Raw genomic sequence first — 17,890 nt, forward strand, 5'->3', positions numbered from 1 at the left:
CTTTTGAATGATACTAATAAATCAAGAAAGTAGCGAAAATTAAATGTGTGTAGTTGAAAAGACTTTTTTTTGGACCTATTTTCTTACCCTATTTAAATGTACAATTTTGCATCTATTGAACTGCATTCAAATTCTGGACTTGGTCACCTAAAATATTTGGACAAGACAGTCGGAAAAGCGCACGTATCTCTGGCGAGTACATCCTGTGACTGCACATCACGAGACTGATGAACAGACTCACCTGACTGAGCAACTATTAACTGTCCTGAATATTTTAGCTAATTATAGAAGCAGACTTTCCTGAATTGCCGATCTATTAAGTGGAGTCTTCAATTTACTGCAGTTAGATTACGCACAACTTAATGCTATGAAAAAATCCCTAACTACATATTATTAAAAAAATGCAAAAAAAATACATCTTAAATAAATAAATAACATAATAACATGTATGTAATCAGGATTTTAGGGTTTGTAACTTCAGGGTTTGTAATAATGTACTGTATTGGGACAGAAAATTCTGCATCGTAACGAAACTCATGGTAATGTATCGTATTATAATGCATCATATCATGACGTATCGAATTATACTGTAATATAAAAAAAATGTATCGCATCGTAACATTACGTATCCTAATGTATCATATTGTAACGTATCATATCGGATCATATTGTATTATAATGTATTTTATCATATGTATCATTTCATATTGTATCGTATCATATTATATTGTATCTTATTGTATGTATCGTGTCGGAATATATCGTATCATAATCCTGATTTATTGAATTGAATGTTATGTATCGTGATATATCGTATTGTATTGTATCATAATATATTGTATCGTAATGTGTTGTGTAGATATGTATCCGATTGTAATGTATCCTATCACAATATATCGTATTGTAACATATCATATTGTAATGTATTTTAGGATAATATATCGCACCATAATGTATCGTAGCGTAATCTATCATATCATACATGTTGTAATGTATTGTATCGATTTATTGTATCGCAATTTCATATCATAAGATTGCAATGCATCGTATCATAACGTATCATACGTGTCATATAAATTATCAGATTGTAAAGTAACATTGTGTCATAATGTCTCATATTGGTATCTAATCCCAATGTATTGCATCCTAAAGCATCGTAAAAAAGCGCGTCCTGTCCATCATCCCCCTGCGTTAGAGTTAGAAGAATATACCCACCTGTCTGTGTGGATTCCCTGCACGGTGCTGAAGAAGGTCGGAGTTTTTCATGGAAAAAAATAAAAGCGTCAGTGAAAATCAGAGAGCAGCCAGTAGGAGAACGCGGGGTGATGAATGGGAGAGGAGCTGCGTCTCAGCCTCCTGAGTGCCGGAGTGACCGCAGTGGACACGCGGCTGATATGTAAGCAGCAGCAGGCTGGGTTGCCAAGACTGTGCCTGATTGGCTCGTTTAGATCAAGAGTGCGCCACCGTGTAAACACCCCGGGGATGCGTCATGCGTCCGGATGCCTGATATAAATGATATAATCGGTTTGAAGTTACAGTTGGAATGATGATGATGATGATATCCGCCATCATCATCATCCTGTATAATAAAAACACAGGTACAGAAATCTACTTTCACTGGCAACACAGTCACGCGCTGAAAGCAAATCGGCCACGCATCATTTCAGGATGGAAAACAAATTCAAAGCAGGTTTTGGTTTTAGCTCAGAAAACCTATCAAAGAAATCCACTTTTTTTTTTTTCTTGTGTTGGTTTTGATTTTTTTTTTATGTCCTACACTCGGGAATATCACACACACACACACACACACACACACACACACACACATGATGCCCACAGCCTGTACATATATCCATTGTAAAGTGCATATACTGTAATGCAGAGACCCATGTAGATCCCTTGCACACTATCCCCTTAACACACACACACACACACACACACACACACACTAATTCCACCACATCTGTTCTCTATAGACAGACTATAAGCTATGTCTATGTAACAAACACACGCGCTCTAGGTTATACACTAGCCTATACACACACACACACACACACACACACGCTGTTATGTCATGAAAACGTACACACACACGCACTCACGCGCGCGCTTACCTCTGTCGGTACACTGAGCCTTATAAAGAGGCTTCATGTATTCACGTGCACACGCACTCACACACCGCGTCCTTTCTTATTATTATTATTCCTCCGACGTGTTATTTCCCGGACACCGGTGCCTTCACGCCAGGGACAGGATTCGCGTATACCCCTTACATACACACACACACACACACACGCACGCACGCACGCACGCACGCACTCACTCACACTAGCCGCCGGCGGCTGTTGGTTCTCGCCGACGTGCCCCTTGCGCGCGCAGGCGGCGTGAACGCGCGCGCCTGTGCCACCGTAGACCCCCCCCTTAAATGCGGTGACCAATGCGCGTGCAGCGGCACACGCACGCACACACGCAAACAGTTCATTTTATTGCACGCCATCGCATTCTAGATTATGGGTCACGTAAACACGCTTTAATGACCCCCCTGATTAATCAGTCATGCTGTTCCCATACTGCTCGAGCAGAGTTCAGGGGAGGAGAGTGTGAAACAGCTTGGAGTGTACCCCATGAGAGAAAAATCCAGGCCTGTAATGTTTAAAAGCAGCCTCAAATCAATTTCCTCATCTGAAGGGGTTTGTTCCTATAGCCCAGTTTAATAAGACTTTGGGGTCAGAGCGAAGGATCATAGCCATGACATGGTGTGGTTAAATGCCTGCAATTACCAAGCCACTTCTGTCCTTTAATTACTACCACCTACCACGATGAATCATAGTCTAGTATTTAGAGGTGGTAGCTTAGTGGTTATGGGTATTTGGAGGTTGTGAAGGTTATGAGTTCAAATCCCAGCTGCTATTCCTGGGCCTTGAAACCCCAGAGCTGCCCTCGATAAGGGCGTCTGCCAAATACCGTAAATGTTGAAAATGTAAGTCTAGAAGCATTAACATAAACCAATGAGTGTTTCAGGATTCAGGATTCAGGAAAGCAAATATAACAGTCTACAGCACACGGAATACAGAAGATCAGTCTGAACATAAGGATTGGACATTCAGTTTCACCCAACCTTTTTCTGGTTTCTGTCAAGGTTTCTTCCTCATACCATCAACATCTGTCACCACTGGATGACTTTATAAGATATAAAGATCTAGAAATGTTTAATATTCATCTCTGTAAAGCTGATTCTTTTTTAAAATGAGGTATACAAATAAAAGTGAATTCTGGAGTGTTTAGCTGATGCCTATAGTGACACCTTAGAGCGAGAGGGTGCTGGATTTGCACGTACAGTGTTGCCGTTTTGTCCAGATGGTCTCATGTGGGAGCTCAGTGTGTAGTAATCCATCACCTTGGATTTTCAGTGTATGATCTCCTTCCAGATTTTATGAATTACACACACACACACACACACACACACACACACACACACACACACACAGACATGCAAACACGCACAAGAACAGACATCATCCCGACTCAATGAAAAGTTTTATTTTGGAGAGTTTGGTTTTCATTCAGCAGCGGCAGCGTGAAAGCAAGTGATCATGGCAGTGAATGGCAGAGGGGATGTTACGGGACACCGAAAGATTTGTAGCCACAGAAACCCACACATTAGCTTGAGAGACGTACACAAGGCTGATTTGTTCCTAGACTGTATCCTCAGATACCGAACGATTATTAGTGTCTTTAAACCTGCTACAGTTCCACTTGCACTTGGAGCCAGAAATTTTAGACCCCACTTACTTTCTTAAAAAAAAAAAAAAAACTGAGGACCTTTCAAAATCTCTCTCTTGATCAATTTGATCGTTCTTTTCCCTCTCCTCAATTCTGCCCTGATGTTCCTCTGCGAATAAACACAAACGACGTATACAGGGTTCGTATGTTATATGAAAAGTTCACAATGGGTGAAATGAATGGGTGAAATGAATCACTAGCTCGGTGGCATTCCTGATCATTGTAGGTGTTTATTTAACACTGCATTTTGCTTCCTTGACCCAAGAAGTTCGAGCACTCATCTGCAAGTTTATACTGCCATGACAATCATTTATTCGCTTTCTGTCTGTAACCACGGCACTGATTCCATTTATTTTTTCCACCCCAGTATCGCTGCTTTTAGTTACTACTGTAAACACCTTAAAATTCCCAGACTTACGTCAATTCCTCACCTCACTCTCACAACTGCGTGATTATTGCAATCGCTAAGCTTAAGAGGTTTACAGTCTATTTTTTTACGCTTTCACAAGAGATACATTTAAGAACTGACTAAATTAAGACATACAAAAACCCCCACATAGAAGAGTCTAAATAGAAATGATGAAGATGTTTCTACAGACATGACAGTGAGGCTGTGAGAGCCCACAGTGAAGCTATAACCTTGGAAGGAAGCTCGCTTTGGAAATCTGCTGAGTGTGACTTCGGGAATATTGCATCTTTAATGAGTGAGGCACCGCGGTAGCACCGAAGAAGTTTACTCAAGGCACAGGACCAGAACGATGGGTTTTGTGGAAGTCACATGACTTTATTGCGTCATTCGGATTGTATACGTTACGGCAATATTGAATTTGTCATTCAAAATTTGAAAAAACTGACAGTGAGTGTGCAATTCCAGAGCAGCAAAGCGTCCTCCTTCATTCTTCTTTCAACTCAGGGCTCTGCGGCTTTTGGGTGTGGGGGTGGCGCTGGGCTGGTGGTGTTTGGGAGGGGGGAGGGGGGTTGGGTAGTAGGATCACAGCTCTCTCACATAAATTAGATTCGGAGGGGAAAATGAGGGCGATACAAAGGGACAAAGGGGAGGTTACACAGAGAAAACTCTCCAGTCGTGAATGCGCACGTATAGCGTGTTACGGGGAGACAATATTAAGACTGTAGGTGTTACATTAGAGCTGGTGATTTTGCTGTGCGCTTTCTCCTTATGAAACACTACAGCGAGATATTAAAGAAGGGGGGGGGGGTAGTAAACCGATATGCACACAGGACACATGAAAAAAAAAGAAAAGGGAGGGATTTAGAAAGTGAGGGCCATTTGATAGCACTTTCTTAGATTCGGGTGACAAGAGGAAAAGAAAGAAAGGAGTAAAGCGAGACAAGAAAAAACAGAGATAAATGATAAGAGAAAGAGGGACATTTATAAGTCGCTCTCGCCATAGAGGGCACTGGAGAAGGAGATGTAGTCGAGAGCGCCTGCAGGGACGTCCAGCCCGACGAACTTGGTCATGCGGCTGATGCAATACTCGGCCTGCTCTGGAGGAAGCTCCCTGCGCAACTCCTCCACCGTGATGTAGGCCTGAGGAGAGAAAAAGACAGCAGAAGGGTTTAATTTGGAGAGTCAGTAGGAATGTGTACTAAAATGAACACAATCTTCTGGCCTCACTCACCTTGTCGGAAGCCAGGATCTTGAAGGAGGCCATCACTTGCTCGGCTGTGTCCGTCTCGGCTGTCTCACGGGTCATGAAGTCGATGAAGGCCTGGAAGGTGACCACGCCTGTGTTGTTGGGGTCCACCAGGGTCATGATGCGGGCAAATTCCACCTCACCCTGTCTCACAGGAGCAGGCTCGGTTACATTTTTGTACACGTATATATACACCAATCACGCATAACATTATGACCACCAGCCTAATATTGTGTTGGTCCCCGTTTCCTGCCAAGACAGTTCTGACCTATCGAGCAATGACAGCATTAACTTCTCCAGCAACTCGAGCTACTGTTGCTCGTCTGTTGGATCAGATTGTGACCCTGTCAGTGGTTCAACACTGTTCCTTCCTTGGACCTCTTTTGAAGGATACTGACCACTGCAGACCGGGAACAGCCCAGCCCAGTCGTCTAGACATCACAATTTGGCAAACTCGGTCAAATCCTTACGCCCACCCATTTTTCCTGCTTCTATCACATCAACTTTGCGGACAAAATGTTCCCTTGCTGAAGAGATAATCAGTGTTATTAAAGTCATAATGTTATTCCTGGTGTGTATGCTTATGCATCTCGTGTCGCATCGAGGAGATGTGTAGGTGTGTCCAGTCTTACCAAATCGTAGCCCATGGAGATGAGACAAGCGCGGAAATCGTCGGGATCCATCATGCCGTTTCTCTTCTGATGAAGGACAGGCGGGCGATTATCATGGCCATTACATATAATAAACCAGAAAGAGGCAAAGTGTCAGGCAAACAGCGACACTAGGGCAAACGATATTAAAAAATCATAAATGCAAAAACAAAGGCTTGAACAGGAGGCAAACACTGAACAAAACTTTGAGATTTGATGACGGAAAAACGTGGGTTGTTAAACTCGAAATAATTATAGGGTAAGTCAAAACCCACTCAACAGAAAGAATAGAAATGGAAAGTTCGCTAAGGCTGCACACTGGCTTGCTGTCCGTGAGCTTGGCGTTTGGGGGTGGGGAAGAGGATTAATGTCTAACAGACTCACTGGAGACACACCTTTTGTGCTATTAAATCTTGGATGCCATTTTATATAGTGAGCATACACAGTAGTGGACAAAGTACACAAACCATGTACTTGAGTTAAAAAGAGATACATTGTGTAAAATATTACTCCAGTAAAAGCGCTCCCTTTAAACGTTCATTTCAAAGTACAAAAGTATTTGCATTTAAATGCATTTAATTGTGTGAGTATATCAGTAATTTAGTACTATGATCTATTATTACTATAATGTTCCTATTATCATTTTTGTCACAAAACTCAACTCAGTTTATGTAGTGTTACTTTTAGCACAGTCATGTATTAGTAGAATGATATTAATGAGTCAAACTCTAATTGATATCTATTAAAATGATTATGAGCCCAACACCTAAAAAAAAAAAGCACAATTAAGGCCACGGGTGTTGTGGCAAGTTCGAGTCAGGAATTTCTTCTATTATTTATGAAATGTTCTGCTTGCTGTTGAACTGATGTTGAACTGTATGCTAGTGATAAGTGGATCCTACCAAGCGACAATCAAAACAAGTTCAAAACAGCGTGCTCTCTACCCTGATTGGTGGTGTGCTGTGTGCCTTAGCAGTTAAGTTTTTATACGCTCATAAATAAAAAGGAACGACTGATTTTAGAAAAATGGAGTTGATGAAGTACAAAGGAACATATTCGACTTTGAAATGTAGTAAAGTTAAAGTAAAATTCACCCCAAACGGAAATACTTCAGTAAAGTACAGTAACAAAATATAATTACTGGTGATGGAATTACGTCCTGTAGTAATACTGTATATGATTAATATGTGTAATAATTACATATATGAAGTCAAATATGAAATTAAAATCATTATGCATTTGAATACTATGACGATGGTATTTTGAACCTAATATACAGTGTACGTAAAAATGAAACGACTTATTTGAACTCATTTATCTTTTTACAAATCACACGTCTACACTCCTTATGCCACCCTTATCTTTCTCTCCCTCTTTTCCTCCTTCCCTCTCTCCCTCCCTCTCTCACCCTGTCGAAGTGGTTGAAGGAGGCTCTGAACTCGTTGAGCTGCTCCTGGCTGATGCCCTTGGCGTCGCGGGTCAGGATCTGGTTCTCCACCTCGTTGATTGTGCGGGCGATGGTGGTGAGCAGCTGCTCCCAGCCCACACGGATATGCTGCAGACACGAGCAGAGAAAAGTGTGTTTGGGGGGATTTTGGGGGTTAAATGTTACTTTTTAATGTGTGTGTTTGTGTATACCTCCATGGTGTAGTTTGTGTGCTTGTTGTCAAAAATGAGTGCCTCCTGGATGAGCTGATGGTCTCCCTCCAGTTTGTCGATGTTGGATTTGTAGTTGATGATGTTCTGCTCGTAATTCTTCAAGTTGTTCATCTGTTCCTCCAGAGAGCCGGCAATGTCCACAGACACATGGCCGATCTCCTAAAAACACACACACATGCAAAATGATACTGTATCCCGTTTCATTTTGCTTTTTTTTTCTTCTTCGACTAACACACCTGACCAACTTAACACTATAAGCTTTAAAATGTCTAAATTCAAGACACTAATACTCAATATGTGGCTTTAGCATTTTTTTAAAGAAACAATTTTATACATAAATACCCTGCAATTATTGTTCTATATGTAGTTATAATATATATATATATATATATATATATATATATATATATATATATATATATATATATAAATCAGATTAATCAATTAATCAGAATTTTAAAAAATTATCGTCTGATTCATCAATTATCAAAATAACTTACAGCACTATTATATATACAACCATTTTTAAAAATTAAAGGAATTGATACTGAAACACTCAAATTTTCCCGGAAAACAAGAGCCGTAAATGTATATAATAGTTCCTAGTTACGTAAAATAGTAAATGTGGCACTGTAGCAGCTAAACCCGTACAATGCTAGTTTAGATGTGACCCAAAACTATTCCAGTCAGATCTTCTAGCTCTGCTCGATCAGTCGAACTTCCTCTCAGGGTAAGTGGTAGTTATACATCAAGATTTTTTTCTGTTCTGGCACCAAAGTGGTGGAATGAACTTCCTCTAGATGTCTGAACTGGCTACCCGAAGACTTACATCCTTCTGAAACTCATGTATTACTCATGTTAAAAATAATAAAAAAAATTGTACTATAAGTCCTCTCGAGTTTCAGGATAATGGTATCCGAAGTTTGCAACCTAGTGAACCAGTGTTGATTAATTCATTTATAAAGGCTCAAAGCACTTTTGTATTTCGCTCTGAATAAGAGCATCTGCTAAATGTCATGAATGTATTGCAAATGTAGACTCCTTTTATTTGGCCAAACTTTGGGATTGGTCATATTAACTACAGATCAACTACGTTATGTTATTATAATATTTTTTTTTAAACGAAAAAAAGGAAAGCAGGAATTAACTTGGCATATCCACCACCAAATGAAGTGTTGACATTCGTACCTCCATCTTGGTTTGGATCCAAGGTCCGATGATATTGGCCTGGGCAGCAAACTGCCGCCTCAGTCTCTCATTGGCCTGCTGTCTGGCAACTTCCTCCTGAAGCATCTGGTCTCTGAGGGGCACCAGCTGCTTCACCTACATGACCACACACACACACACACACACACACACACACACACACACACACACACACAGCAGGGCTAAATGTCACATTGCAGGACCCACAATATCAACACTTTTCTTTAAAAAACATCTTTTCCTTTAACAAGTCTAACTAATGTGGGACATGTTAGAGTATATAGAAAAGGCTCGATCTGCACCATGTGCTTCATCCATATGGTGCCTTCAATTCAGATCAGAGAGTGTCAGCTAGAAAAAATGATTTCTGTTTCTTCATTCTGTAGATCAACCAGTGTGGCAGAATGTCTGCACATCTCAAGCCTTATCAAAGTTTTAAGACTTTTTTGGTAGGCAGATTCAAATCTTTGGGAAAAAAACGCCTCAGAATTGAAGCTTTCTCAAAGACGTTCTGCAACAGAAGAATCATTCTCACCTAGTATTTTTTTTTTTGTGGCCCAATTTGTGGCCTAATTTCTAGCAATGGTAAAGTCTATCATGTGCTTCCTCTGAGACACATGAAGCCAAATCTTTTCAAACTGCTGCTCATGTAACAGTAACTGAACACACACTGAAAAAAAAGTGGTAACTGCCCCATTCAGCATAGGTCTTTATATAAGTATTTTACGAGATGAACAATTTGGTATGCATTTCCTGAGTAAAATCGATTTTTCTGCATCCAGCTTTTGTTCAGTACTATTGACTACATTTAATGATTTATAGTATTGATGGCTCAGATATACATTAAAAACAAACAGAAAACCCCATTCAAATGACTTAAAAAAATGTTATGTAACATTGTGAAGATAATGATCAAGTAGTTCATGTTAGCAAGCTATCTATCAGGACATTCTAAAATGCTAAACATGAAAAAACGCTTAACGTCGCTTAATGTAACTCAGTAAACACACTAATAATAATAATGCATACTACGTACAGATAAACACGAGTTCAGAAAATGTACACTGAACACGTTTAATTATGCGTTAATTGTTTCTTTCAGATAGATAACTGTTAAGGAATAAGCTTAACGTGGCTTAATGCGATAAGACAGCGTTTTTGAAAGACCAAACTCAATCAAACTGCTTGTCTGTACATAGTATGCTTTGATATTAATGTCTTATTATTAAGCCAGGTTAAGCATTTTTCACGTGAAGCATTTTAGAATCTCCCTATCTATAGTATCTAACTAGAAAAGTAGTTACTGAGTAGCATCAGACGGCCCAACCGCACCCAGTCAAATATACACCCAGTCATCACAGCCAATTTTGCTCTTTTGGTGATGCCATTGCTGACCGTTTTATCATCAGAATTCATTCATCTATGTTCTAGAAATCATGATTAACACATACTCTCTCAGAATGATTTCTTCTATCTGCTGTATATAAAGCCATTAACAATAACACCATCTCATTAAAAGCCACAGTAAGCTACGAATTCCGCTACACAATAGAAATATCTAAATGTTTTTAACTCACCGTCTCCCACTTGTTAGTGATGTCCTGAGGGCTGAGGTTGGTGTATGGATTGATGCCAGACAGCTTGATGCCATAGGTCTGAGCAATCTTCATGATCTCGTTCATGATACCCATGACGGCCATGCGCTCTTTGTCTGCTTCTGGGAGAGTGGCTTTAAACTGGTCATGAGCTGTGATCAGACTCTATAGAAGAGGACAAAACAGAAGAATCACACAGTGTACATGATAGACATGGCATAATTAAGCACTTGGTGCAGTTTATCGTACTTCTTCTTCTTCATCTTTCGGCTGCTCCCATTAGGGGTCGCCACAGCGGATAATCCCTCTTCATACCCCCCTGTCCTCTACATCTGCCTTTTTCAAACCTACTACCTGCATGTGTTCCTTCACCACATCCATAAACCTCCTCCTTGGCCTTCCACTTTTCCTCCTTCCTGGTGGCTCCATCCTCAGAATTCTCCTACCAATATACCCCATGTCCCTCCTCTGCACATGTCCAAACCATCTCAATCACGCCTCTTTTACTTTTCTCCAAAACGTCCTACAGGCCCTTTCATTCTTGCAGATACCCTTCTATCACAAATCACTCCTGCCACTCTTCTCCACCCAATCCACCCTGCCTGCACTCTTTTCTTTACTTCCCTAACACACTCTCCATTACTTTGCACTGTTGACCCCAGGTACCTGAACTCCTCCACCTCTTCTCCCTGCAACCACACCACTCCACTGCCCTCCCTCTCATTCACACACATGTACTCTGTCTTACTCCTACTGACTTTCATTCCCCTTCTCTCCAGCATGTACCTCCACCTCTCCAGGCTCTTCTCAACCTGCTCCCTACTCTCACCACAAATCACAATATCATCCGCAAACATCATAGTCTACGGAGACTCCTGTCTAACCTCCTCTGTCAACCTGTCCATCACCACTGCAAACAGAAAAGGGCTCAGAGCTGATCCTTGATGCAGTCAAACCTTCACCTTAAACCAGTCTGTTGTTCCTACTACCCAATTTACTGCTTTCACACTCTCCTCATACATGTCCTCAATTTATGTTTATACACTCTTAAATAAACAAGGGTTCCTTGAACAGAGTTGCTCAATACAGTCGTCCCTGCTTATTTAGAGTATCTAACTTGGTATGTAGTATATTCCGTAGTACAGGATATACAGGTTTATTCAAAAAGAATAAACCGATATCATGACACATTGGTTCAGTTCTCAAGCATCATCATGGAATGAGTCAGTGACTATTTGAAATAGGGGTTATCTAAGTTTTTAATAGCTGCCACAGGGGTGATGTAGTCACGTCGTTCTTCAGGAAACGTTGAGTTGTTATACTGCGTAATTAAACCGGTTCTTTTTTTTTAAATAACCCTGTACAATACATTTTAGATAAAGTCAAGCATGATATGGAGCTCATTCTAAACCTATAAATAATCACATTACTTTAAAAGGCACCTGCAGTGAATTTGCCTATACTGTATATACAGGATACCTTTCAAACTTCTGTTCCTATTTTCAAGCTCAAAAATGATCTTGTGGCCCAGTATGTTCAGTCAATCAATTTTGTGCTGCTTTCACTATTTAAGGTGTTTTGTCTAAACGCACAGGGTTAGATTATTAAAAATTGTAATTCAGCAGAGGATGCTAAAAATAAATTACACCAAACTCTGATTATAAAGTAATTACATAGGTAGCATACCTGGATCTCCTCAATGCTGTGTACGATGAACATGTCCTGCAGATCCTCCATGGCTCCATCCATCCAGTTGTTAAATGGTGCTGCCCTTTTGGCGAATTCCAGGTACAGCTGATCAATAGTTTCCCACAATTTCTCCACACGCTGCAGACGGAGGGAAAAAACAGCTTATTAACCATTACATCATAAAGAGTTTTTCATAACAGCATGTTCTGAGGGGTTTTATTCCTCTTATGCCACAAGATTCTTTCATCTACTACAATAATATTTATTACAGAATGTTACATTGTACTGTTATGTGTTCATATTTGGATTTAATGTTGATTCTTGTTATATACATTATAGTAGGAAATGCAGCTTGCCCTGTTACAGAGAAACCATGAAGAAAATCCCCAAAAAAAGTTTGACAAGTTGACTTTGCGACTGTCACAAAATTCTGATATTAGAGACTCCTTACTTGTGACTGAACATGAAATGAGTAGTTGCTTCAATATAGTAAACGAAACAACACATTTCTATAAAAATTTATATATATATATATATATATATATATATATATATATATATATATATATATATATTTATTTATTTATTTATTTTAGAAAATTATTCATGAGAGAATTGAATAAAAACTCTGAATATTTTGAATGAATTCCGAATATACTAAATGGATTATGAATATTTTGAATGAAATGTTGGAATATTGAATGAATTCTGAATATATTGAATGAAAACTCTCAATATAATGAATGGATTCTAAATATATTGAATGAAACCTGATGTCTTCAAGGTGCAGACGCAATTCTGAGAAATAACGTTTTTTTCTTGCAGTTGTGCAGTTACATGCACTCACCAATGTGTTAACCATCTCTTCATTTCTCGGAATTGCAGCAACTAAGTTTCTTGCTGACTCACTCATTCTGTCAAAAATATATATTTTTCCTTATTCTGCCGAAAGTACAGGATGCCGGCTGCGCCTTGATTATGTCAGGTTCCATTGAATATATCCAGAATTCATTCAATATATTCAGAATCCATCCAACATGGATGCCCCAAAAAACAATCAACAATTAATTTACAGAATTAAATAAGAACAGAATATACTGTTCTATGTGAAATCAAACAATGAGCACCCCTGCATAACCAAATAGAAATGATCCTTGTTTTATAACACCTCTGTAAAGATTAGACTGTGATATTAGTAGTCGAATCAGACTCCTCCTATAGAAACATAGAATGTCGACTATTCAGGAGGCACCAATTTTATATACATATTATTATAACAACTAAGCAGCCGTACTACTTCAGACCTAGCATGCAATATATTTACTAGTTTATTTTATTATAGTTATTATCTAACCAGATGGTATTAAACATAGTATATAATTAATATCATAATGCAGTAAATTGTGCTTTATATATACTGTATTTTTTTTCAGGTAATACTCAGGCAAATGTGTCAAAATAATGACAAAACAGATACTGAACGTAACAAATATGTCACGTTATAATTGTATCATTTGTACAATAAATTTGGAACTGGAGTGAATTAAAAACCATAGTAATGAATGGTGGGTAATGATTATTTTGTGTATCCCATGTGTGTTTGTGTGTGTGTACCTCCAGAGCATCTCTCCTCTTCTGGGTCAAAGTGCCCAGGTTGTCCCACTGGTCACAGATGGCCTGGCAGCGAGTGTTCACAGTAGCAGCATCATGGTAATCTAGCTCACTAAACACACAAACAAACAAACACTCATGATTGAGTTGAGAATAAATTCTTTTACCCTTTAATTTGTGCACGGTCTCAATCTCAATCTAATCACAATCTCGATCTGCAATTGATCTACACACTGTAAATAGAAGTAAAATGAAACCGAATAAACGCATTTGAATTGAATAAACGCATGTTACACACAAAGGTGTTTGCAAACGACTGATATGTTTGAATGATTTCTTTTAGAATAGAATTTAAAAGGCAACCACTGACTCATGCTCCCTTTTATTTTCCTTCTCACTGCCTTCTTCCCACCCCCTCATCTCTCTTTCTTTCCCTGTCTCTCTTACTTGAGCTCCTGGGCAATAGCTGCGATCTGCTCCACTCTGTCCTGGTGGGCGGCGAGGTCACTCTCGAACGCCTCGTGCTTCCTCATAAGAGCCCTGATCTCCATCAGAGATGCAGATTCATAATCCTTCTGAGACAGAAGGTCTTCCTTTCCTGCAAGAGAGGCGGAGAGGTGAAATGAGAGACGTGGGCAATTCACGCTACTTATGAACCGAAAAATGTAATTAAAAATCCCATTAGGACGATGCGTTTACCTGCAGTCCAGGACTCGTGGAGATTGCACTTCTGCTTGAACTTCTCAGCCAGGTGGTCAAGTCTCTCCAGACGGCGGATCTCAGTCAGCAGCCACTCCTCGTAGCCTTTCTCAACCTGCTCCAAGCCTTTCCATGCGTTGGCAATGTCCTGTAAACACACACACATGCGTTTGGCGCACAGATCAATGGATCGAAATTGGAAATATTTTGAAAGAAATGTCCGCTCGGTCATCGTAAGGACGTACCGAAACCATCTTTCCTTCAGAGGGCATGAATGCGGGTCTGTTGCTGAGCCTCAGTTTGGTCTGAAGGGTGTTGAAGTTGATTTCCAGCTGGCATTTTTCCTGCACGCGTGGTGGCTTGTGAACACGGCGGTAATCTCGGAAGTCTTCCAGCTTCTGCTGCATGGCACGCATGGTCTGCTCCGCAACACGGTTCTCCAGCCATGGGATCGTCCGACGGATCCACTCCAACAACTATAGTGTAAAGAGAGATGGCAATCAAAAGGAAATTGAAAAAAAACCAAAAAAACAATTGTGACCAAACAGATGGAGGGGTTGGTGGCACCAAAGTAAAAGTTCAAAGAAAACACAATGAGAATAAAAAACTCCAGACCCATATGGAGCTTTAATTTGGAGTCTCTCATCTACAATATGAGGTGGACTCAAAAGGTTTTGTGACATGCCTGTTTTGTAATATGCCAACACATGGCAACCCTAACCCTAACACCGCACAGTCACAGGGAGCACCGACCATCATATGTCAGAGTGCCAAAAGATATCGTTCTGTGTACATCGGCGGCTGTGCAACTGGTGTTATTCCGACAACGTGCGTTACGTGCGTGTGTCACACGTGAGTTTCTCACCGGAAACAACATGATCTCACTTCCACACTCTCTTTTCGAAGATGACGATCCAGCTCAATGTTCACCGTATTGACACCATTGTGGAAATCCAGCACGATTTATAAGTGCTGCTTGACACGCTTAAAAAAGAAAGACTTCCAGGACACATTCCGGAAGTGGCAGGAACACTGGGAGCGCTGTATTGCTGTGCAAGCGGACTATATTGAACGTGATGGTGTGTAAACTTAGATAAATGAAGTACTTTCTTTTAAACAGAGCTAGTCTCGAAACCTTTTGATACCACCTTGAAGATGATTTTAATAAGGAACCTGAAAGCTGAAACATCCTCTCTAATGAAAATCACTCCTTTTCATGAGATGCTTGTGTAAACTCTGATCAGAACCTCACCTCGCTGGCCAGTTTCTCATACTCTTCCATCAGCCTCTCATTCTCCTGGTTCACTGCCAGAACCTTACAAATCCTGTTGGCGGCAGTTTCAGCCTAGAGAGTATCAGAAAGAGAAGGTAAAAAAAGGCAAATAGAAAATAGAAAGAGTCAGTAATATAGTAAGGTGCTGAACTAACTGGAGGAGATAAGTGTCTTATCTGTCTATGGAGAACGAACTGTTCATGTCGTACCTGCTCAGCCCCAGCGAAGGCATGATAGAAGCAGGACACGTAGGTCATGATGGCCTTCTCATCAGGCTTAGGAGTGTTCACAATATCTGGGAGAGATCAAAAATAATGTCAGAAAAAATGGTCAGTAGGCAGAAATGTCCAATCTTTCCCATTTTTAAGTAGCTAAATGGCACATAGGCACTCTTTCTGGAAACTTGTTCAGAATTGTGCACCTTATCTTACCTAATGCCCAGAATTCATGCTTCCTTTACTTAATCTCACCCGACCTGTCAAGATGCGGACGTGTCCATGAAGGTGATATGAATTTAACTTTATGCAAATACGAAGTAAACAACAATGGGAGTGTTATCAACTGGAATGCTATATGACCAGCAGTTGGTATGCCTTCTGATGACTTCACAATACAGTGAACATGGCGTAAAGGATCTACATTTTATCTCTAGATTTCCTCAAGCTGCATTGTGAGCATGTCTACGGATTTAAGCGCATATATAAAAAACCGAATTAAATGTGAAATGATGAAATTCTTTTAGATTAGGAAGCAATCTCACTTATTTTGTAGATCAGGGGCTCGAAAACTAGGCGTCATAAGTTGTAAGAGAGACAGAGCTATTCAGTGTGTTTGTTATGGCATTAAACTGGTAGTTCGACTTGGACACCTGACAGATAGGGAAATTTTGTCTCCGACATTGAATCTTGTGATTGGTGCTTCTACATACAGATGTAAAACAAGATACACATCAAGTGTGTAAGCAATGCAAAGAATAAACCAGAACCCCTATGCTTTGTGAGGATTTTTTAAAAAGATTAAAAAGATGTTATGATAATGTAAGTGCAATGTTAGAATGACGATATTGTAGCATTCGTGCAAAGTTAGAATGGAATTAAATTAGTTTCATCTTAAAATGTTATTATAATGTTAGTACGGTGTTAGAACGATGTTACAACGTTAGCTCAAAGTTAGAATGTTGTTATAACGTTAGTACGATGCCAGAACGATGTTGTTATGGTATAAGTACACTGTTAGCACAAAGTATTATAATGTTACTACAATGTTAGAATAATATCATTAAAGCATAAGTACAATGTAAGAATCATGTTATTAACATACGAGTATGATGTTAGAATGATTATGATGCAAGTATGATTTTAAATTATTATTATATTATATTATTACATTTAGATAATATTACATTTATCTGATAATAAACAATATTGTAAAACCAATTTTTTTATGAAGTAAAATAAAAACATTTGCATAATTTCTCTCCCAGTACAGCACCGTTCCCAGCAGTACCAGCTTTCCCTGTTTTTATCTGTTTCACTAAAAACCATTAAATGCACAGTAACCTATGATTTTTATATCATATTATATCATATATATTATCAATGACTTAATTATATAATTATATCGTTCGCTTGTTCACATGCCGATCAGACACTTGTTAAATGGTTTTGCAGTGCTTCATATAAGTGGTCTAGCATTAGGCATTATTTGTCATGCATTAAGTTATGGCTGCATCTCAATCCTGCATCTTCACCTTCAGCGTCCAACATTTTGGGGATGTCCAGGAATTTCTCAGCCACTTCAAAAGCTGTGTTCAGGTTTCCAATGGGGTCGTCCTTTACAAGAAGAACAGCAAATTAAACAAAATACATTTTTAATACAGTCATTGCAAAAACCACAACAGATAAACATTTGCAAAAGAAGAAGAAGAAGAAGAAGAAAATAAAAAGACAGATTTAGAATAAGGATGAGAGGAAGCACCTTTCTCAGTTTGGAGTAGTCAATCAGGTCAGGTCTGTGCCTGTGGATGAGGGCGCACAGAGCGAGGCCATCTTTCCAGCTGAATAACCACGA

The 17,890-nt window shown here is 39.6% G+C and overlaps 1 protein-coding gene across 1 annotated transcript in view; it reads right to left on the reverse strand.

Annotated features, from left to right (window-relative positions):
- Window positions 1-3,523: 3,523 nt before the first annotated feature.
- The window catches only part of actn3b (actinin alpha 3b), a 32,931-nt gene continuing 18,564 nt past the window's right edge, over window positions 3,524-17,890 (reverse strand). The window contains exons 6-21 of the mRNA XM_046852673.1: window positions 17,798-17,876; window positions 17,571-17,652; window positions 16,030-16,115; window positions 15,800-15,892; window positions 14,793-15,023; window positions 14,548-14,695; window positions 14,296-14,446; window positions 13,852-13,960; window positions 12,235-12,375; window positions 10,531-10,713; window positions 8,936-9,070; window positions 7,727-7,906; window positions 7,497-7,643; window positions 6,071-6,136; window positions 5,424-5,582; window positions 3,524-5,332 (exon numbers count right to left, since the gene is read on the reverse strand). Coding sequence (XP_046708629.1) covers window positions 5,174-5,332; window positions 5,424-5,582; window positions 6,071-6,136; window positions 7,497-7,643; window positions 7,727-7,906; window positions 8,936-9,070; window positions 10,531-10,713; window positions 12,235-12,375; window positions 13,852-13,960; window positions 14,296-14,446; window positions 14,548-14,695; window positions 14,793-15,023; window positions 15,800-15,892; window positions 16,030-16,115; window positions 17,571-17,652; window positions 17,798-17,876 — 2,149 coding nt within the window. The 3' untranslated portion in view covers window positions 3,524-5,173. The remainder of the gene's footprint in view (window positions 5,333-5,423; window positions 5,583-6,070; window positions 6,137-7,496; window positions 7,644-7,726; window positions 7,907-8,935; window positions 9,071-10,530; window positions 10,714-12,234; window positions 12,376-13,851; window positions 13,961-14,295; window positions 14,447-14,547; window positions 14,696-14,792; window positions 15,024-15,799; window positions 15,893-16,029; window positions 16,116-17,570; window positions 17,653-17,797; window positions 17,877-17,890) is intronic.

Source organism: Silurus meridionalis, chromosome 6 (assembly GCF_014805685.1).
Source record: "Silurus meridionalis isolate SWU-2019-XX chromosome 6, ASM1480568v1, whole genome shotgun sequence".
Classification (NCBI taxonomy): domain Eukaryota; kingdom Metazoa; phylum Chordata; class Actinopteri; order Siluriformes; family Siluridae; genus Silurus; species Silurus meridionalis.